At 41.5% G+C, this 23813-nt stretch overlaps 1 protein-coding gene across 1 annotated transcript in view; it reads right to left on the reverse strand.

Moving 5' to 3' along the window:
- The window catches only part of SLC38A1 (solute carrier family 38 member 1), a 437324-nt gene that overhangs the window by 332755 nt on the left and 80756 nt on the right, over positions 1-23813 (reverse strand). The window contains exon 2 of the mRNA XM_078675755.1: positions 18504-18718. Coding sequence (XP_078531881.1) covers positions 18504-18622 — 119 coding nt within the window. The 5' untranslated portion in view covers positions 18623-18718. The remainder of the gene's footprint in view (positions 1-18503; positions 18719-23813) is intronic.

Genomic DNA, 23813 nt, shown 5'->3' on the forward strand with positions numbered 1-23813 from the left:
CTTTTGATGGTTCTATAGTACAAAGCATTCTACACAGACCTCTCATAATGGGGTTGAAAGCATGGCACCATTATCTTTTTTTTGGTTTGCTAATTTCTTTTTTGAGTGCCTGCACTTGTATTATTAAACTGTGAATTTATATGACAAGTACTCTGCAGTTCTACAGACAGAAGATGACATAAGGAATGTATTAGCCATAATCATGGGGGTGATTACGATGATGGACGGAATTCTGTCAGTCCTCCATCGTATCGTATTTGGGACCACCCGTCTACAAGACGGCAGTTCCACAGGCCTAATTATGATGCAACAACCACTGTGGCAGTCGCATTGGCCACCTTTTACATTGCAGCGGGTGCTGCTGGCTGCACCACCCACCGCAATGTCAAACAGGGATGTTTTACATATCCCCGTACTACGTGACAGGCACCATGCTGTCACTTGGTTCAAGGATTTGTAGGGGGGCAACACAGGTGTACCCCAACACCCAAAGAAATGTGCCAGGGGGAAGGCGGGGCCGCTACGGGCCCCCAATAACCTTCCCCACCAGCCTTTTCATGGCGGGTGAACCGCCATGGAAAGGTTGGAGGGGAGGGGCATCCTAATCTGTACGGAGGTGCCTGGTAGGCATAGCCATCAATGCAGGGATTGAGAGGCTCTCCGCCGCACCGCCAGACTGAAGGAGCCTGTCTGATGCGTGGCAGTCGGAGTTTCTGATCGCCAGCCATCGTAATGTGGCGGGCAGGGAATGGCCTTCCAATAGCGGTGAGACCGACAGCGACAGCCTGGATAAATGGCTGAAACTTTAGGGCTGTGCTGAGAGGTTTACACCAACTTTGTTTTAAGTCTTATCCCTTTTCTATACTTTTCCTTTAATGAAGATTCACCTAGAGGGGAGGAAGTAATTTTAATCCACTTACCACTGTAAACATGCCGATAGTGTCCCTTCTGGTGGATGGTATGATGTCACTTGGAAAACAGGGCACTCAAGTGACAGACCCTATGATGACACTATCCACCAAACTACACTCAGCTGAGATTATATACACTGCAGACTGAGAACGTGTGGTTGAAGGTCTCCGAGACTGTGGTATTGAGACCTATGTGCCTCATTACAAGCATCCCAGTTAATTGGAGTTTGTGCGGTAACTCATCTTACCGCACGTATCATACTTATAGGTTTTGTGATAAATAGCAACAGGTTAATCCTGTTGATATTTATCGGGGGTAAAATGCTTGATATGGATTGGATCATGCAGATTTTGACCGGTAAGCACCAAACTCCTCATGTTACTCCCCAACAAATAGTAATTAAGTGATATTTATCGACCCCAATAAGTTCCAACAGGTGGAGTCTGATTTTTCCAGATTCAGTGAACATCACACTATTTACCGGGCCGCATGTAATGAGAACCTTAGGCTTGTAATTTCTGATGGGCCCCTTTAACGAGGGCTAACAGGCCCATTGGAATTATATGCTTTTATTTTAGTCACAGAGAAAAACGAAATCTCTGTGTGAAACTCTGGGGAAAAACATGCAGGATCTCTGAGTAAACACCGAATCCTGCATGTTATTTCCATTCAAGGGCATAAGGAACACCCCACTCAAGCGGCACCATGGGCTGGTTAAATGGGTCCCACTAAACATTAATTAGTTATTTAAGGGCCTCTGCTGTCTGCAGAACTAGCAACAAAGTACTCATAAATAGTACTGTTAGGCAATAAATGGCAGAAGTGTGGAAGGGAGGCAGAAATAGACAGCATAGGAAAGAGAGAAGGAAAAGGATGAAATTATGAATTTAAGGGATAACATGGGGATAAATAGAGAAACAGAAAAAGTAAGTATGGAAGAAAGGTACGAAAGACAAAGCAATGCTTAGAGGCAGAAGATGGGAAAATACAAGGAGGAAAGAAAGAATGGGAGCAGAAAAGAAGAAAGGTAAACGAAATGAAGAAGAAAAATTGAAAGGAAGGATGGAAGGGTAAAAAGAGGGATAGATGGAAGAGTGAGAGGATGGATGAATGAGCAGAAGTATCGATAGATTACAGGCAGAATGAGTAGAAGGGTTTGTAATTGATGGGGGAAGTATGGATAGATGGATACGTGGACATACTGATGGGTGAATGCGTGAAAGGATAAGTGTGTGTATGCATGAATGATCATAGGGTAACTTTCCGAAAGAGTGTAGGGCTTGCCTACCTCTTCTGTTTGGTGCGAGAAGATGTGTGAGTCAAGTGGGGGGTATTTTAATTTTCTGACTACTCCCTTGTTTCCAATAAACTTGGAACTCTGTTATTATTATTTCGCGCTCTGCCTAAATTACTGGGATCTCCAGTTCAGGTAATGGGTATTTTTAGGAGAAACTCATAATGAGGGCCATACTTGGAGCGTATCAACTTACTTCAATGTAATCAGGACTGCAGTTTTTGCTTACTTGCTGGCCCTGATTCTAAGAAACAACAATGCGACTTTAGTAAGGTCACAGCTACCATGCTCAGATATGGAAATATTAAATTTTTGTCTCCACAATAGGGACAAACGGCAAACTGAGAATCCTCAATAAAATCTTCCCAAATAGCATAAGATGACAATATTCGTGTCCTACTCACAGAAAGATGTCTGTCATTCTCGGGTACTATAATCTGCACATCCCCACTCTGGGATTGATTTCAGTCCTTGGTGTATTATTTCTATGGTGTCCTTTGATCTCCAAATTACATCCATTATTTCCACATTGATTTTCTTGAATTTCCTTTATCATAACTGACTAGAGTCCCCAATCCCCGATGCATATGGGAAGGAGGAACACCCATCGTCAGCGGGTTAACATTGCGTGAAACATTGATGATATATTTGTGATCTTAGTCTTGTATGGGAACCCCCTTGGTAGTGGTTGTTTCTGTCTCCTTTGTGAAGTGAATTCTACATTGAATTATCCATAAACCGACAGGAATTTGGAAGTCAAGGGGCACCATAGAAGTAGGGACCCAGAGTGACTCATACCCTGGAGGAGGAATGTACAGATGAAAATAATCGATTTTGGTCAGCTAATAATCAGTGGTTGACACTCACGATAGAAATCCAAATGAGCAATAAAGGTGGTGAAAAAGAAACAAAAATTCCAATTAATTATGGGCGCAGGAGCTATTCAATTTATAGAAAGATTACTTTCTCATTTCCTGGTACACAGTAATTGAGGACAAGTAAAAATGGTCAAATTGTCTTTTGAAGGTAGTAACCATCATCTTGGATTGTTTCTTTAGTTAAATACATTTTTCCATCTTTCATATTCTACTCATTGTGCTAACAAGCTCTTCTCTGATTCTGGCACCATTGTTGCAAAATGCAGCCGCTGTGGGATCTAGCAAAGTGTTGGGTAGTAGGTGAACACCTATCTTGGTCCATGAAGGCACCACAGAACATTTGAAAATGTAATTTTTCTTATAGCCTTAGATATATTTCTCTATGTTTTTTTCACTTTTTAAGAGCTACTTTGGTTATCGGTATCAAGGCTGCTACCTTCCCACAAAAGAGCAGGTTTACCTTTATCCTGCTGTACAGATAGTCAGTGATACGCAAACAAATGATGAACAGAATGCTGAATAATTCATACATTCACCCCCAGTCAAAAGATCTGGGTTAAATCCATCGTTCTTCTGCTCCCTACGCCACCCCAGTTTGGGCCCAGCTATATGCAAATCAGTCTTGACCCTGTGCCTCATGGGAACAGTCCAGCCCGAACTGCCAAGCCAGGTCCTCCCTGGACCGGAAACAAGCATCCTGGAACCTGGTTCTGGGTATTACCCTTCATCCGCCAGGCTAGTTTGAATCCAGTGGCAAAGTGAGCAAGGGACCCACATAGAGCGCAGAGTGATACGCAAACAAATGATGGACGGAGTGCTGAATAAATCATCCATTCAACCCGAGTATTACCCTTCATCAGCCAGGCCAGGCTAGCTTAAATCCAATGGCAAAGTGAGCAAGGGCCGGACAGGGATCGCAAACCAGCCCTGGCAATTAGGTAAGTCTGGCTGGGGAGAGGCGGGATAAGTGGGTTGGGGGGCTGGCGCGAACACTGCTGCTGCACTGTTAAAAGCAGACGATTTTGCAGCACTGGCCCCCACCCTTCCGGCCCACCGGGGACATGCCTGGTGCTCGCTACGGCCAGTTCAGCTCTGCAAATAGTTTGCCCTTATTTTCTTCATTCTGTTTCTTGGTTTTCTGGACATGCTGACTACCTTGTTGTGTGAAAATGTTTATTCATCTGTTTGAGTCAAATGCATTAAGTAGTGACCCATTCCTTCCAGCCAATTGATTGCCACTACCATTTTTATTAGTCCTGGTAAGCTTCTTTGTCAATTACGTTGGGCGGACTTTGCCTTGAATGCCCATATGACACTCTTGTCAATCAAGTCAAGCCAAATCAAATAAAATGTATTTGTATATCAGAGACACACGTAAACGTACATAATACAACATAAAGTACGCACATCTAAAATAACCCTGCACACGATAGTCCAGCAACTGTGCTGTACCACAACTGTGACATTACCACAAGTTCCCTTATAAAGCAGGTCATTACAACTACTTGCTTTAGGGAATGCGGTGTTGGACTGATGTTGGATTTAATTCCAACATCTTCCCTACTGATACACCGACTGGAGTTGGAATAGCAATCTAAACTATTCCAAAGTCCAGCACTTCCCTAAAACAAGTTGTTGTAATTACTTGCGTTGTAATGGAACTTGTGGTAATGACATAGTAGTTGTATTGACCGCATTGTTAAGTCACTCGTAGTTTTGGCATGCGTGGTAACAGATGCTATTCATCATGGATTCACAGCATCAATTTCTGAGCGAATCCTTCTCAGCAGAGGAAATTGCACAAGACATATATGCATTAGCCAGGACTCAGGTACCAGACCTCGATGGTCTAAAGGGTATCTTTTACATAATGTATACATCTATTTCATCCCCATCTCTCTGGATATGTATGCTGAGGCCCTTGGGGATGGCATACTGTCACCTTCCCTTTGTGAGGTAATAATCACTCTCCTGCTTAAACATGACAAAGACCTTCTTCTTTGAGTCTCATATATGTCCCTCTGTTTATTAAATTTCAATACCAAATTCATGGCCAAAGTAATATCCACCCGGTTGGCACTATTGATCGATCAGAATATTTCCTTGGTCCAATCAAGGTTCTTCCCTCACATATCTATGTCCCATAACCTCCGCACAGTGTTTGCTGTACTTAATAGAGAATCGCCGGAGGTCCCTGCTTCTGTCACGTTGCTTGATATTAAAAAGGCCATTGACTCCTTGGAGTGACCTTTCCTTTGGCGGTGCTCCAGAAGCTTCAGCTTCCTAAGGGCTTCATCACATTGATTATGCTCCTCTACTCCCAACGCGTGGCTCGCCTTCGGGTAAACGGATCAATCACTCACCAGTTTACAATCACAAGGGGTAAATGCCAGGGATGCTCCCTATCACCGTTATTTTTAAATATTGTTATGGACCCACTGGCACATCACTTACAGGATAGACATATACACTGTGGTCGCTGTTTTCAACCAGGCCCTTTACCTATTTCCATGTACGCAGATGATATTTTATTTTTCCTCAACTAGTCCACTCACAACCTGGCTCCTGTTATGCGGGAATGTATTCAGTTTGGGGGAGTCTCAGGCCTACATGTAAACTGGACGAAGCCATAACTATTCTCTCTAACTGACAACACCTCTGCAGTACCATGCAAATATCCGATGCAGTGGTGCAACAAATCTACTGAATACCTTGGTATCATAATCCACAGAGATAAGGAACAGGTGATCTGTCTGAAATATGGTCCTGCTATTGACAGACTTACGCTCCAGGTCGAACAGTGGATACAACTTCTCCTCTCCAAGGCGGGACGGATAGCCATTATGAAAATGGTTGTCTTACCCCATTTCCTTTATCTCTTTTTAAATATCCCAGTACCTCTGCATAACTCATTTTCCTTTCACATCGGGGTCTACTACTGTGCCTTATCTGATAGGGTCGATGACCCCGAATTCGATGGGATAAAATTATACTTCCTTATGCTAGAGGTGATTTTGAGGTCCCTGACTCTCAAATTCACTATTTAGTGTCACAGGGACAATTTGCCTCGCATAGGTACCACCCTGACGCCGGACTTCCCTACTCCATCCCTGGAGAGAGATTCAGTGGAAGACATTCCGCTGTCAACCATCCTACCGAGAGGTATCAAACTCAATCCTGCTGATATTCAGATGTTGTCCATCATGAGTTGGCCGTGGAGGAAAATAAACCGTCTAATCGGAACTGACCCACTATATTCTCCTCTACTTCCAATAACCGACAACCCTTGGATCCCGCCTACTCAGGAACGAGTGGTGCAAGGCACACTTAGCAAACCTAACTTACATACAATGGGAGATGTCTTCCCTAATGATCATGCCCCTTCGCAGACTGAAGATATCGGATTCTCCCAACACACACTGATGGATATTTTCCTCATGCCCGCCTTCATACCGCTCTTCGTGCCTGTATCTCCTCCTATCCTGTAGCCCCTGGCAACTTTTCTCCTTCAACTCTATTAATTTGGGTATCTGAGGGGCGGAAGACTGATTTCCAAACTCTACCAAGCCTGTATGGCACTGAGACCTGCTCACAGTGAGAAGATAAGAGGACAGTGGGGGAATGACCAGGGTCATGTAGTGACTGATAATGAATGGTACTATTGCTATAAGCAGATTAAGCTTGTCTCCCCTAACCACCAACACAAACTGTTCCAATTTAAATTTCTACACAGGGCATACAGTACCCCCAGCACACTTGCCAAAATAGACCACACAAGATCTTCCAGTTGCCCAAAGAGCAAACTCGCCCAAAGCTGATTTTGCGCATCATACATGGACTTGTTCACACATAGGGGTTTATTGGAGAGCGATATTTGAATGTTTCTCCCAAATGGACAATATCACACTTCATTTGGACCCCCAGTTGGTACTTATGGGCTAAGTTGCAGGCATCCCTATATTGATGCATGGCCATTGCATTGCTGATGGCCAAGAGAGAAGTCGTGTTGCACTGGGAAAGTGGGACTCGTCCCACCACTAATGGCTGGCTTAACAGTCTGGTTTATTGTGATTCCATCAGTGAAGTGTATGCCGCAACCCACTACCTCACGACCAAAAGAAATTTGGCAGCCCCTTAGGGACTATCTATTAACCACTGACACCGACTAACACTGCTAATCTCATCCAATACAGCTTAACTCCATTACCAATAGACTCTAGGACTCACTTTTTTGCTCAAGGTGTGTGCTCCGCCATCGAATTATATACTTATGTGTAACTGCTGGTCTAATCAATCTCTTGCTCCCTCCAGGCCTTCAAGAATGGACTGACATATGACTTGCACATGTATACGGGCTCTTGCTTTCTTTATTGTACTTTTTCTTTAAAATCTATAAATAAAGTTTACAAAAAATAAATAAATAACCCTGCATTTAAAACAGCAAACTGCAGCGAATAACACAAGCATTGTCTTTCTGCAATGAACTGCAAGCAGTAAGAAAGACCCTATCCTCCTCATCATATAAAAGCTGCAAAAAATGTAAGACAACTTTCCTCTTCAAATCTGCGGTTTTTTAAACGAATTAAAAATTGCATAGTAATAGCATAAAATATGAGAAAGAAAATATAGTGCAAAAGGGATTGTTTGAACGCTTCGTCACACAGACATGTGTGCGTATTGAAATACCAGTGCCACGGGCCAGTGGGAAACAGAACAAATCTATCTGACCGTCCCTGTTCTAAGACGGAATATGTTCTAAAACGGAATAATAATAATCTTTCCCATTGACAGTGTGCCAATAACAGATAAGGTTCCAGACCAAGACACATATTTAGGAGGGCATAGCTTTTTATAGCTTTTCCTAACTCTATTCCAAAAACTGGGATTTAATCATTTGTTTTTCGGCAATTCATTCTGAGGTCAGATTGTCAAAGAGGGAAAATGGACCGAAGCCTACGAACATACGTAACCATGCTATGCTGAGACCTTTGTCGCTAGAAAGACAGACTGATGATGTTATGCTTTAATCACACTTCGAGGTTAAGCCATATTGATAGCCCCAAAGATATTGGGCCCAATTTACTGCAATCCTCTGTATATGGGAGCCCCAGTTCTTCGTGGCACATGTGATGTGAGGTAGAATGGGGCACGAAGACCAGCAACCTACAGAAGCAATACTATTCAGCCTGAATGGGTGTGCAGGTATAGTTACCCCATATCCCAGCGCTGTATGCTGGAGTTAGAACACATTGGGCCATATTATCAAGGAAATGCGTTAATTATCGCATTTCCTGCTTAGTGCGACTTTGCACAACGCCGGCTATCGCTGGATTTAATCGCCAAGATATCGCATTATTATCAACGCATATCTCCATGGCGATCAAACATCCGGGAATAGCGGCGATACACCTGCAGCGTAAGGAGAATCCTTGTTAATAGGGAGATGTGGATTGAGCCGTACAATCCACCTCTCATGTAACATATAGGCAAGTCAGGATTTTCGTAGACGTTAATTCCTGGCAATAACTGCGGTTAGCGCAGCTTTTGGTAACGCTACATGTGTCCTGAGCCGTCTTGTAAATACGGAGAAGGACAGTTAGCAATATTTTCCTTTTAGTTTTGTCAGGAAACGTCTACTTTGTATCTCATTAGAGATGCAATGCGAGGTGTGTGGAATACGGCTGCTAACATGTGCTAATGCATGTTAGCGCCGCATTGGTAATAGGGCGATATTATTGTCTCCTCTTTTTTGGCTTTTAGGAAATATGGCCCTTGTTAATATGCCCCATTGAGTTTTATAGATTTTGAGAAGGGGTATAATTGACTCCTCCCCTGTAGGGTGAGGCAGGTTAAAAAAACGCACCCACCGATTAGATGAGCTTCATGTGACAGTTTAAGACATTAGTCCCGCATGCCCCATAATATTTCAAAATAACCCCAAGATAGAGAAAGCTGTTTGTTCTGTCTAACCTTTTATTGCCAAATACAATGGGAAGGGATACTCAGTCGTTTAGGGTCACAGGCCATAATATGTGTTTTTGTAAAATTTGTGGCCAGGTTGAGCTTCGGCATAAACTGAGAAAACGAACTGAGCAAAGGCATCGCAAAGTGTTGGGGGTGCGGGCCATCAGGACTTCATCATCAACTTAAAACAACACAGGAGTAGGGGCTCTATTTATCAATGGGACATCCGAATAGGCAGTACTTAAACCCGAAATTAATTTGTTAATATTTCAAATAAAAAGACTCGGGGTAAGGACACATCCCTGGTGTATGCCCCACTGTAAGTGAACAAGAAGTGACAATTCACCTCTGGGACCAAACCTGACCCTGGCAAGCAAATCACCACTAAAACGTGCACCAGTGCCACATCCAATCCCAGCTTGAGAAGGATTAACCACAGCTTAGGGTGGTTCACCACGTAAAAAGCGGACGACAAGTCCATGAATGCTCAGTGTTTGTTTTTCCTCATTTCCTTGCTCTACAGTTAGGGAACTTAATATATTGGTAAAAATCAGCAAAGTATAGTCAGTCCTAGTCAGACACTTGCTTTGTTAATATTTTTATCATTGCATAAAAGATTGTAAGGCCCTTTTCATCAGATGCAATCCTATGCCATACTCCTCCTGCAACATCCTGCTCCTTTACAGACCTCCACCTAGCAATGCAACAGTCCCAGACACACTTCTAGACACAGTTTCAAACCTGTAACACTACACTCCAACCTATATGTTCTGGGTGACCTCAACATTTGGTTTGACAAACCCAATATGCCACATCCCAAAAAATCATCGCTGGCCTAGTTGCACTGAACCTGCATCAGATCGTCCACAAACCCACACACATCGCTGGACACATCCTAATTGTCACTTTTACTAATACAGACTTAGTTACCTTTCAAACAATGTCTCCTGTCCCATGATCCGATGACCATTTGCTTGATTTCCAACATAATACAACACTAAGCGACAAACCTAAAACCACCTTACGTGCATCCACTTTTGATATCCTGATGCCTCTAAAAACCACGCAACAGAACAAAAGAAAGCGAGCACCTTGGAGAAATACAGAGATAAACAAGATCAAACATCAAATTAGAAAGCTGCAACATGCCTGGCTCAAAACAAATACCAAGCAAGACAAAGTTTGCCTACAGAAAAGTAACAGAGTATACAAATCAGCTACCAAAAGAGCTAAGAAAAGATACTATTCAGACAAAATTCAAAATGCTAAATGTGCAAATAAAGAATTCTATAAAATTCTCAATGAATTTGAGAAACCAAATTGCATAGAAAGAGCTCATCCCATTACTCAAGATTTCACAGACAAACTGGCAAATCATTACACGGCCAAAGCAGAGGCGGTGGACTCATTTAAAACAAAGACAAAGCACCAGTGCTGACCCTTTTCCAAAACAACAATCCAAGAATACTCTAATCCAGCCTCTTCATTCCTTCCAACACATTTTACATGATGAATTTATGGACCTGGTCAAAGCAAGCAGGCCTGCCGGCATCCCTTCTGACCAATGTCCACTACAAACATTCAAGGCAATTCTCCTATCAACCTCTGCTGCCACTCCAGTAGGCAGAATCAACAACAATTCCTTAACTTCGGAAATATTTCCAGAAGAACTCAAAACGTCATACATACGCCCATTATTGAAGAAAACAAACTTGGACCTGCTGAAACCTGACAACTACAGACCGATTACAAATGGACGTTTCCTGGGCAAAATGCTAGAAAGAACTGCATTCACTCAGATGTCACAATTCATTGAAGATGATGCCATACTTTCAGACTTCCAAATGGGATTCCATCCATGAAGAGGCACAGAATCTGCACTTGTTGCCATTTAGGATGACCTTAAGAACACAGTTGACTGTAACAGGGTTGCTGCCCTACTTCTCTAGGACCTCTCGGCTGCCTTTGACACAGTTGACAATGACACAAAGTGGTACAAAGACTCTACTAAGCCGGCAAAGAGGGGACTGCTCTAGATTGGATCACATCCTTCCTTCGCAACAGAACTAATGTCATCCATACCCACCCCCTTCTCCTCCAAACCGTACTTCACAAAAGCAATGGTCCCTCAAGGTTCTATCATCTCGCCCATGCTTTCAACATCTACATGAAGTCATTACCGGCACTGATCAATCAATTTCACCTCACATGCTATTACTATGCCGATGCCACGCAAATACTCCTTCAAATGGAATTCACCACAGACATTAGAAAGTCACCAATTTTCAGTTGTGTCAGAGCCGTGGATCAGTGGATGAAGTGGAGCCACCTCAAATTGATACTTCCAACATGGAAATACTCACAAAACATTATGACCCGTTTGCCACCTGAAGATCTGGGAACACCGCCTAAAGTATTAAAGGAAGTAAGAAACCTCAGAATAACCATGGACTCCAATCTATCATTGAATGCCAAGTGGACAAACTAGCAAGATCAAGCTTTGTTACTATAAAAACTCTGCAGCGAATCTTCCCCCATTTTGGATTTCCACACAAGGTCCAGGCTACCATCTCCCTTGGTCTGTCCAAATTCGATTACACCAATAGCCTCTACCATGGATCACCTTTAACGACCATGGAAAAGACTATTTCGGCTGGCAGACTACTCCTAGATATAAAACTGCAAGACCACATCTCCCCTGCCTTGAAAGCTCCGCATTTTTTAACGGTTGCCAGAAGATCCAGGTTCAAGCTGCTTTGTATCACCCACAAAGTGATCCATGGAACATGACTGCTCTTCATCAGGAATAAAATCACCAAACACATTCAACAACAGAACCTCTGCTCTAGAGTGGCACCTCGCCTCAAAACCATGACGTACAAGAAAAAACCCATGGGTGGCACGTCCTTCTCTGTTCAAGCAGCCAAATTATGGAACTCTATAACCCTGAACATAAGATCCATGGATAACCACATTATCTGCAGAAGACTACTCAAGAATTGGCTCTTCCCCACATAATCACCATATAAAGACAGAAATATACAGCATATCCCTCTGTATATACGCATTTATTTGGCCTATAGATATGTACCTATATCTGTGGATTGCTTTGTATAAATGTGTAGAATAATTATGTTTTCAAAAAATATAGATATTCATTAGTTCTGATTAACAAATATACATATTACTGATAGGTACATTATTCTAAGTTTTTAACATGTATATAAGTGACTGCATTAATAAGTAAATCTTTTATCACAACTATTTATCTACAATTGCTTGGCTATTGAATTACAAAACAAAAATAATAATTCAAAGTACAACAACACTTGAAAGCTGGAGTTTATTTAATGCACCTTTAATCTACATATACTACCTTCCTTTATGCATCTTTATACCTTCCATGTACTCATTGATCTATAGATTTATCACTTTTCATCTAATTCAGCCTATCCAGTGCACTACCCTATTTCTCAACCTATACGACTCTCAATATATCCTCTCCCGCAACTCTCTGACTCATCTCAAACCTATTTCTACTACTCTTTCCAATGTACTACCCTATTTCTCACCCTATACTTCTATCAATATATCCTCTACCTCCACTCTCTCATTCATCCCAAACCTCATACCACTTTTATAGTACCTAAAATAACCATTTCAAGACTCTTCCCTACTCTACCCCTCCTTGAATCATCTCTTACCTCTTTTACTAATCTGATCTCCCAAAACAAGCTTTTCTAAATCCTTCCCTCTGACTCTTCCCCCTCTACCTCCTTTTTACTCATCCAAAGCATCCTCCTACTGCTATGAGCTCCAAAACATAACAAATCTAAAAAAAAGTTCTAAATCCTTCCCTCTTCTATCGCTCCACTTTCCTGTTCAATCAAAATAACAGACTAACATGCCCACTAGCCAAATTATTTTCATATTTCACTATTCTTATTCACCACTAATCTTTCAAGGTTTCCAGAGTAGCGAAAAAAGAGCTTCCACTCCTCATCAGGGGTGGCAAGTGATATATAAATGCAAACCGTTTTCCCTCTTCTATCTCTCCATTATGCTTCTCAATCCAAATAACTAATATATCCAACACTCAAATTACTTTCATATTTCACTATGCTAATTCACCGCTAATTCTTTATTGGTTCTGCAGTAGCGTGCTACTCACTGAAAAAGCGTTACAGCCCCTTATTAGGGGTAGTTAGCGCTATATAAATGCAATTACAATACAATACAAAACAATGTGGAGCATGCTTGGAAGTCTAAGGCAAATATTACTTTGTAAAATAAAGGATGATTGACCTACAAAATCTATTTCTTTTAACTTTACAGGAAAGAGATTCACATTAATTTCAGAGAGCATATGATCAACACATTTTCTCTCCTTCTGTACTATTCACTGGTCTTGTGTGATACCTACTCAATCCTGATTTACTTGACTTGTCAGAAATACATCAGGTAGTTGAGATATTCACATGTGACAGAGATATTGTTTGGTTCCAGCAAATTCCCATTGTTATAACAAGTTTGCTTAGTAATAAGCCCATAATTTGGATGCATACCAAGGTCATAGAAGCTGTGGATTTTCACTTTAGCCTTTGTAATAACCTGTTTAGTTTTAGCTACTGTACTTAGTACCTGTTGGAAAATGGCCCTCTCTGAAGGTTCACCCTCCAATGTTTTGCCTACTTCCTCTTTTTCTGACTTTGTTTTTGTTGGCTTTAGGACTCTGAGCACTTTACCCATGCTAACCAGAGCTAAAGTGAATGGGTTCTCTCTTCTAAACATGGTAGCATTGCCGCATACCCAATTGGGATATTTAATTTATGTGTAAGTCCTAGTAGAGTGCACTACCTATGCCAAGGGCCGGTAAATTAAAAGGTACTAGTGGGCCTGCAGTAGTGATTGTGCCACCCACACAAGTAGCCTTTCAAACCTGTATCAGGCCCGTCACTGCAGGGCTTGTGGGTGCATTTTGCTGCCATGTCTACTTGACATTTAAAACCCCATTCCAAACCTTAAACTCCCCTTTTATTTCACATAAGTCGCTGCTAAGGTAGGCCCTAGTTAGCCCATAGGGCAGGGTGCTGTATTAGTAAAAGGCAGGGCATGTACTTTTAAGTTTTATATGTCCTGGAATTGAAAAATACCAAAATTTGTTTTTTTGCTACTGTAAGGTTAACATTGGAAATTCCTTAACACACTTTTAAGTTGTAATTCCTGTTAGAAGAGAGTAGCGTTGTCCTGCTTTATATCTTGGAGGGTAATGATAAATCCTCTTTACTGGTAAAGTGGTATTTAATATTACTATTTTAGAAAAGCCACTTTTAGAAAAGGTTACATTTCTCTGCTTTTACAGCTCTGTGTGCCTGAAACCTGTCTCTAATACATGTCTGGGGTGGGAGAAAGCTTCACTTTGTGCATTCCCTCTAGACAGCCACAAACACAGGAAGGGTAGGTGTGTCTGAGTGCCCATCTGGATTCTGATGGCTCATCCTGGGCAGGAAGGGAGGGGGAAGCTGACACTTGTACCTGAATAGGCAGGGCCCTGTCCCCACACAAAGGACTTACTACCGTCACTGATAGACTGGAGCCAAGGCTGGGAAGTGAGGACTTCTGTGCACTTCAAAGCCCCTCTTTGAAACCACCTCCACTTCAAAGTCACAACTGGGTATGCGTAGTGGGTCTCTGACCCCACAAAAATCAGACACTATTGGAGCTGTGAAGAACCCTGCCAGGAAAAAGGACTGCTGTGTTACTGACACCCTGCTGGACTGCTGCTCTGGAAGAACTGCTTTTCTGCTCTGCATTGATGCCCTGCGGGCTGCTACCGTCTGCCCTGCTGAAGAAAGGATTGGACCCTTCTAATTTGAACCAAGCGTGACTCCAAGGATATGCTGGCTTGGCCCCTGTTCTGAAGTCTCAGGGACATTAAAAACTTCCAGCAACCCTGCAACAGCACCTGGACTCTGCCATCTGTGAGTCCCTGTTCTGCCAAGTGGTGATAATCCAGTCCTGGGCCCTTGTAAATGAAGTTTTTAGTGCTACAACTCTCAAAATTGATGAATTGCCGCGGTTGCGTGAATCAGAACCAGTGCAGTTCACCCAACGATGACCCATCACCATCTCCTGTGCTGCTCAATTACCAACCCTCTTGCACTGCAAGGCTCGATGACAACGTATCGCCCATCTTCTGTACTGCTATATGACGAAGCCTTTCCCATGTGCGAGGCTAGATGAAGACGCATCGTCTATGAACCCTTGGGATCGATGGCGACTGATGGCCTTCCTGCTCCTCGGATCTCATTCTCGACGTCAGCACAACCCCCGAAAGGTACTGTTTTCAGCAGGCCAAGGCTGGTCCCTGTATCCGACCCGCACTCCATCGCAGTTGGCCTGAACTTTTGGATTTGCCCCTGCCAAGTGCGACAAGCCATCCTCGGTTGGCGCTTAAGGACTCTAATCACTATATTTTCATTTATTCTTAAAAAATTAATAACTCCTGTTCTACTTATTGGATTTTTGTTGTTTTGGTCTTGTGTTATTTATAAAATTGTTATCTATTTTTCTAACAATGTGTGGAGTTTTTTTGGGTTTTTTTTTCATTGTGTTACTGTGTGTTGTGTTGCACAAATACTTTACACATTGGCTCTTTAGATAAACCTGACATATTTGTGCCAGGCTACTGAGAGGGTGAGCACAGGTTATCTTTTAGTGTGTATCTAGATTACCCTAACTAGGATTATGGTCCCTACTTGGACAGGGTGCAAACCTTTGCCAACTAGAGACCCGATTTCTAACAGTACCGCTGGTGGAAAGTCTCTTACAGCATCACTACCACTACTTGATAGTCTAAGTTGATTAACTGTGGCAAATAAAGTAGTATCATTTTCAACTATTTATTGACCTTTACTGTGATCCAAAGGAACTTTCTTTTATAAAGTTTTCGTCTCTTGGAGGACGGTGGGACTTCTGCTTTCAATTCCATTAAAAGCAATAGTTCTATATACAAATGTCCAGACGAAGACTCAGGAACTGGATTTCAACATCTCACAAACGTTTGCACCTTAGCTGTCTCGGTTAGCGTTAAAATTTTACAAAAGCAATTTTCCTTGGTCCTTACAACAACATTTAACCAAAGTTCCTGAGCCCCATCTGCTTTCTGCCAGTCTACTGACCTGTCAGTAGCATCCATGGATCCTTTCAAACAAGATCACAACACGTCTCACCAGAGGAACAAAACACTTGTGTTGCTGGGATGACGGCCAGCACATATTCTAAGGATGTTTGGCCAGCCTCTATAGTGAAGCCTTTCTGTCAGAGTTCTCTCCCTTTTGTTCTTCACCTAAATAGTCTTCCTCACAGTTAAGGTATATTCTACAACTCGCTGAAGGATGGTCTCATGCCACCACAGTGGAGACTGGCAACTTTAAAATGTTCATTTTTATGTCAAGATGGGCTCCCTGTTCCCTGCACGGGGTAGACATGGGGGACTTTCCGATTATATATTAAGCTACTTAACAATGTTTTGCATCCCTGTGCAGCTTTTTGTTTGACATGGCCAGGATGTTTTTCTTCCCAAAGGCTGTATTTCCCAGGAGTCCTCACCTTAAGGTGTCCCCAAAAATGATTTTCGGCTTGTTAGAAAGAAAGCATTTAGGACTCACCTTGCATTACATATACAAGCTTGACTTGTTGGCAGTCTTGATTCTGTACCTGCCTGAGAGTGCATTTCCTAGAATCCCTTGGTCACTAGTTTATGTCCATACTGTCCGGCCGATGGGTGAAGCAATCAGCACTCATGTGGCTGACAGGTAATAGCTAGGTCACACTTGATGCATGCGATTATCAGTGAGGCCTTGTAAAGCCTCTGTTGGTCATTTCCAGTATTTGTTCGGATGTCCTGATTGAATGATCTTTTGCTTTCAGAGATTTCTTGATGCTTTTGCTACAACAAACGCTTGTTTCCTTAATTTGCAATGTCTTGTGGGGCATTCTGGTTTCCCGAAAACAGGCTGGGCCTTTCCAGCAAAGTACCTTTGTTTCTTAGGGTAGCACTCATGCGTAGTGAGCCCTTGTTGCCAGAGCTAATTTTGTTTATAAATGTTTCCTTGTATCCTGAGCTATCTTTTTTTCAATAAGCTTTCATAACTTTCAGTGGATACTTGTTTCTCAGTCCTTGTTTTCCCATTCCCGCTTTCTTGGTTCCCCGTTTCACCATATGTTGGTTTTCTTTTCTTGCTGCTTTAATTCTCAGTTCCAAGCGCACTGCCATCATATCTCTATTCATTGCTTGCTTTTTACCAGGAATTAACCATATTTTCCATTATCTCCTGCTAAGAATTACTATTCTCTAGCAACTTGCCCCACCGTGGCTGTGTATCACGTTCCACACTCTTGTTTTTAACACCTTGCATATTTCTGTGTGATAATCAGGATTCACGGCCACAGCTGCCTTCCTACGTGGTGCTTCTTATTAACTTTGAATATTGTCTCCAAGTGTGCCATGTATGACCTTGCACTAATAATGTCCCCACTCTACCTTCTGGCAATTCATGTAATCTGTTCATGTACTCAAATATATGATTCGGTGATAATACAATACAAATCAAACGACAAACAGTTTGGGGTGTACATAATAGGATACTTTAGTTTTTAGATGAAACCATCAACGGTATCAAATGTTCGGTCAATGCCAACAATGGATCGGAATCGTTTTTCATAACTAACTTTCCAACCCTGATAAGTAAGCATAATGCAAGCAATTACAAAACTCATACATTCTTGTTCCTATATTTCATTTATTCACCTCCTTTCATCGATGCAGCATATTCAATTAAGTTATTACATTGATATCAATTTGCAAAATGTAGCTATTTGAAGTGAGGTAATTTACTCTTTGAATGATCGCTTGAATGAAAGGAAATCCTTCATTAACTCTTGATTCTAATGCACTAATGTGAAACAATTCATCTTAAGCCGCACATCTGAAATTTGGCTAATACTTAATAAAATCCATACCTCAGTCTCTCCCTACTGAACATTTAAATAGGTCAAACTAAATGATCACTTGAGTCACCAATGACATGACTACCCAAGCTAAACATATACATGTTAATATATTTGGACACATGAAAGTTTGAGAAGGATCTGCTGGGATTCAAACTGATGACCAATAAGGGAACAGCAGATCTCTTTCCCAAACATAGAACCCAAAGAGCTGGCTTACCAGTTTCTCTTGAGGAGGGTGTGGCTTTTGCTTGAGCATTGCTGTTCTACACAAGAGTGAAAGTACACAACTAACACAGCTGCTTTACCCCCTTCACTTCCTCAACACAACATTTACATTGGGAATACAACCTACTTCTTATAATAGAAAGTGTGATTGGTAAGAAATAAATAATTCAGGGACAGCACTAAAAGTACTTTAACTGAGTCGGAGAAGCACTCACCCTTTTCTGGGGGCGTTGTCCACCTCGCTCAGGTCATTGGAGTCATTGCTGATGTTATCATCCTCGGGTGTGCGCATGGTCTGCAGCTCAGTCAGCTCCAATCCGCTTTTAAAATGCATGGTGGCGGTTGGGTTCAATTAACCAATAATCCAAAGAAGCAGACCGTCTGATATTTCCAGTTTCAGGTAGATATTGGGCTCAAAATCTTGATGAACCTAGATGGAAAATATATGTGTTGAAAGTGGAACCCACTTGAGAATGAGCTTCATGACACCCACCATATCCCCCCAGAACTTGAAGGCCATCCCCAAAGATCTTCATATTAGTCAGACCTCACACAACCAAGGTATCTTTATCACGGCTTCACCAATACATTCTATGTAATTCCTAATGCTGAGTTAGACAGATTCCGCACACTACGGATCAGACTGTCAAAGAAGAATGGAATCAGAGAAGGACTGTTAGGATTATCAAGCTTTGTTCACCTCTGGGTTCAATATAAGTGTTGTTTTTTTATATACCTTCTTGATAATCTCCAAACCCCAGGACCCTCTCGTATTGGAGGGATAATACCCACTGTATAGGTAATCTACACATGACAATAAAATGCTCGCAACCCAAACCCCAATAAAAGATGTAAAGAAATGTTGAAAGTGGAACCCATCATTTTCATAGACTGCTACATTCTGGATTCATTTGGGTTCCAATAACATTGGACTATTCCAAAAGTCATGAGAAAATGTTACATACTGTGTACTGAATCTCACAGGTTTTTGAGCTACATATATTGAAGGGGAAAATACATTCAGGGTTAGGCAGCAGGGACATTGTTGTTAATAGTGGTAATGTAAAAAATGACAACCTGCCATGCCTGTGAACACTATATATGTATGTAAATCAAAGGTTCTCAAAGGATCTATTTACATATGTGTTTTTAGTGTAATAGACAAAATCAATTGTCTATGCAGTTAATGCTACACGAAGCCATGCTAGCCAGTGCAAACATATTTATTAACGAAACCTAAGGCTCAAATAACTGTAAACAAGGAAACCACAAGAAAAAATATAAAACAATAAGAGAGAGTGACTGCATATACATATATAAAACAACTTAGATCAGTCACAGTGATCTTTGGTTCACAATATATAAATACACAAAACAATCACCTGTTACGAAAGAGTGAACCTTGACTGAATGTTTAAAGTATCGACGTTTAACCTTACTGAGAAATGTAAAAGGTTGTCATCAGGACGATATAATTTTGGCGACACAACAGAGTTGGTTCTGCTTACGAAGGATCTTGATTTAAGTTTCAATTTCAATTTCAATTCAATTTCAAAAAGCTTTTATTCGATTTGTACATACAAATCATACAAGCAAGGTACATAATTAAAATATTAAAATCGTCATATAAACTCTCTTAGAAAGTGACAAAGTGAAGGAATTAAATTGCAGCAATTAATAAGTGAACATATCTCTGTAAGTCACCATAATGCATAACATTCTTACGTGTGCAGAAATGAGGATCAGTAGGAATACTCAAGAGGCCTTTCCTAGCAACTGTACATTTATAAATGATCATAATATACTGTGGACAGATATAAATAATACCAAATTTACAAAGATTGATATAAAAATTAAAAACATATATATACAGACAGGATTGTTTAGCGGTAATAGCATTAGAACATTTCCTGGCAGCTGTATAGCAAAGGTACAGACAGGTACTTATAAGAATCATATTATAATACAATACTTTTCCTGGCAGCTGTACATTTCAAGATAAAAGTAGCCAAAAAAAAACAGATCTCCTCGTTCTCTAATGAGGATAAAAATATTAATGCTGTTTTTGTTGTACAAATATTATATTTAATAAAAATTGGTTTAAGATACTTTATCCTCAGAAAATGGAAAAATTTACAAAAAAGCAAAAAATGACAACTACTCTGCCGTGAAATATTATCACACGGGCAGGGTATGTCCGAACTGGTTCTCATGTTTGGAAAAGCAACCAGGTGATGAACGATACCCAATCTAACACGTGTTAAAACATACTGATGGGAGGGTCGAGTCACATACACAAGATAGGATTGGAGTCCTGAAATTAACTTTAAATCTTTATAAAATTTCACAGAGACAAGTTTGCCAGACATTTTATCACGTTCTGCCTTCCGATAATTTAGAAACGTTGTCTTAATCTCTTTTTTTGAAATAAAAGCAACCTCCTCAGGCTCATGGAACACATCGATATCAAAAAGAAGGAGATACCAGCGATGAATGTAACTTAGCCATGATATACGTAATGAATGGTCCAGGCCTATACAATCAAGAATAATATCTTGGGTGAATCGAGTCTCTGTCTTAGCCCAAATAGAACGCCACAATAAGAGTGGCCGAACTGCTGCTAAGTCAGAAATAAACTCGATCCCAACTTCATCATGAATCAGCTGGATGGAGGCAGAAGGGGGAACACATAACAACCTCCTTAAGAACTTGTTTTCTTCCTTCTGCAGGGCTATACCCTCGCTCTGTCCCCACACCCCTGCCCCATACAGAGCAGAGGAAACGCAGCATACATTGTATATGTTTATCATGTCTGAGATGCTACGTGAGCCAAGTTTAGAGGCGAAACGGAAAATACTATTTGTGGACCGCAGCATTTTTATTCTAATAGATTCAAATTCCTCGGTCCAGGACCCACTATTAGTGTATGTGATTCCTAGATAACAAAAGGATTTAACTGAAGTCAACTTTTCCTTATCCAGAAAAAAAGTATGCTTCGCCTGCTTAGCTGCCTGACCGCACGACATTACATAAGTCTTGGCTTTATTCACACAAAGCCGCCTAGCTTGAATGAACTGCATAAAACTATCGATCAGGCGCTGAAGGCCCATCTGTGTACGAGATAAAAGAACAGCGTCATCCGCATAAAGTAATAGCGGGACGGGTTTACCACCAATCTGGGGGGCATCTGCTGGGATGTTACCCAGGGAACGGTCGACCTCGTTAATAAAAAGGGAAAATAAAAGCGGGGCCAAAACACATCCCTGGCGTATACCGCGAGACACTTTAAAAAACGGGGTACATTCACCATGGGTACCATAACGGACTTTACAAGAAAGCTTTTCGTAGAGTCTAGCCAAAAAATGAACTATTTCCCTTGGGGCCCCTGCATCAAGCAAAACATCCCAAAGAATATTATGGTTAACCAAATCGAAAGCGCTGCTCAAATCAGCAAAACATAAAAAGAGGTTGCCATTTTTGGCCACAGTATATTTATTGATCAATAGGTCCAAATTGACACATTGATCCAGTGTGCCCAGGCCTTTCCGAAAGCCATATTGGACTCTAGTTAAAATATTAAAATCTATTGCCCATTCTTCCAGCCTCTTAAGCAAAATCCTACTCATCACTTTAACGGAGGCGTCCAATAATGAAATTGGACGATAATTGGAGGCCTCTGATTTATCACCTTTCTTATGTAAAGGAATAATAACTGATTGGCCCCAGGTAGATGGAAAATTGGTTTCTACCGCACTATTGAATATCCTCGTCAGGATGGGGGCCCATAAGGCCGTTTCATCTTTATATAAATCCAGTGGGACCCCATCAGGGCCAGGGGCCTTACCTCCTTTGCTTAGAGAAATTGCTTCGTGGCTTTCTTCTAATGTTATTCCCAATGGTAAGGGCAGCCATGGAGTAGGCTCTAGTAACGTTGACTCAGAAGATAACCCTTCAGGATTGAATATCTTGGAAAAATGACTAACCCAGTCATTACATGCTACGTAGGAGGTTAGTTCTGGTACATTATCTTTATTGAGAAACGGACTATTGACTGTCTCCCAATACAATTTACTGTTTTTAGTCTCGGCAGCCTCCTTCAACTTATCCCACGCCTCAGACTGTAAAACCCTTTTTCTATTATTAATTGCAAGTTTGTATTTAGCCCTAAAGTGTTGTATATCCGTCATGACCCGCGGTTTAGTGCCTAAGGCCTTCTTTAGGTCGCGGAGGGCTACTGTACAGATCTTGTCAAACCACCCCTGCTTCGGAGCACTATTGGCTGACAGAGTCTTAGTGAAAATACCGTCGATTATTCTATTCATGGAAACGAAATGAACTATTAAGCAGCTAAAATCGCTGTCTTCGTCCAAACAGCAACTGATTTGGTTCCTGCATTGGGTAAGAACCTCTTTCTGCTTGGTTTTAGAATTTAAACCAGTCCATTTGATCCTTAGGCCTTTTGGTCTAATGGGTACTAGGTCAGTTGAACATTTCCCACCTGAGACTAACGAAGTACCATGCCCCAGGAGAGTAACACGAATGCTGTTATGATCACTAAGACTTTCTTCGTTTACATATAGATTAGTAAAGTCTCCACTGCTAGACAACAAAATATGATCTATAAATGAACCTGCATCTCTGCCTGTAAATGTGGGGCATATAATTGCCTGATTGTTGATATTGCAGTTTAACAGGGTCATATCTAGCGTGACTAGCATGTTATTTAGTGTGGAACCATAGCTACAGTGTTGAAAGTGAGGAAAATCCTCCCATGCCCCCAAGCCCCCCCAATGACTACTCATTGCTGCCCCAAAGCCACAGGTGTTGCCGTTAGACAGATGGCAAGGCTGCAAGTTAAAATCACCTGCCCAGACAACCACGGCTTTTCTTTTCGAGAATTCAAGGGCTTTGACAATTTCCCTTTCTAGAGGTGGTAAAATATCCCCTCTAGTGGCGTCAAAAATGTTGTTGTAAAAATTTACAACTACTAAATCAGTATTCTTCCTGCACTCCACCCTTATTACTTGGCTGTGCGTCCCCACAGTCGTATTATATTTGACCGTGCAGTCACACAGCTTGGTGGATAAGAGCAACATAAGACCCCCCTTGGCCCTACCCGAGCTAGATTTAATTGCTCTAAGGCAGTAAGATTTAAGATTTAGGTTTATTTACAGTCCCAGAGGAGCCTGGATGAAGTGAGTGTGGATAGGGCCGAACGCTCATGCGGGCCCTGGCTGTCCTGGGAATCCAGACAACTAAACGTCTGGCAGAGCTAGCCCTTCCTGTCTTAGAATGAGAATGGCGACATAGTTACGAGACATAACCACCGAAGCATTAACTTTATTTATGTTTAGTTTATTACCTACCACTTTTACCAGCTAGTGGTGGCACCACTTTCCAATGCATCATGGTAGTGTAAAAATACAACAGGGATTTTCACATTGGTTGAAAACCGTAATCCACCCAAAAATGTTTGTCAAACATCTTTTTATAGTGTTTTAAGACAGTAAATAGCTATTGGACAA

This window comes from Lissotriton helveticus, chromosome 1_1 (genome assembly GCF_964261635.1).
Source record: "Lissotriton helveticus chromosome 1_1, aLisHel1.1, whole genome shotgun sequence".
NCBI lineage: Eukaryota > Metazoa > Chordata > Amphibia > Caudata > Salamandridae > Lissotriton > Lissotriton helveticus.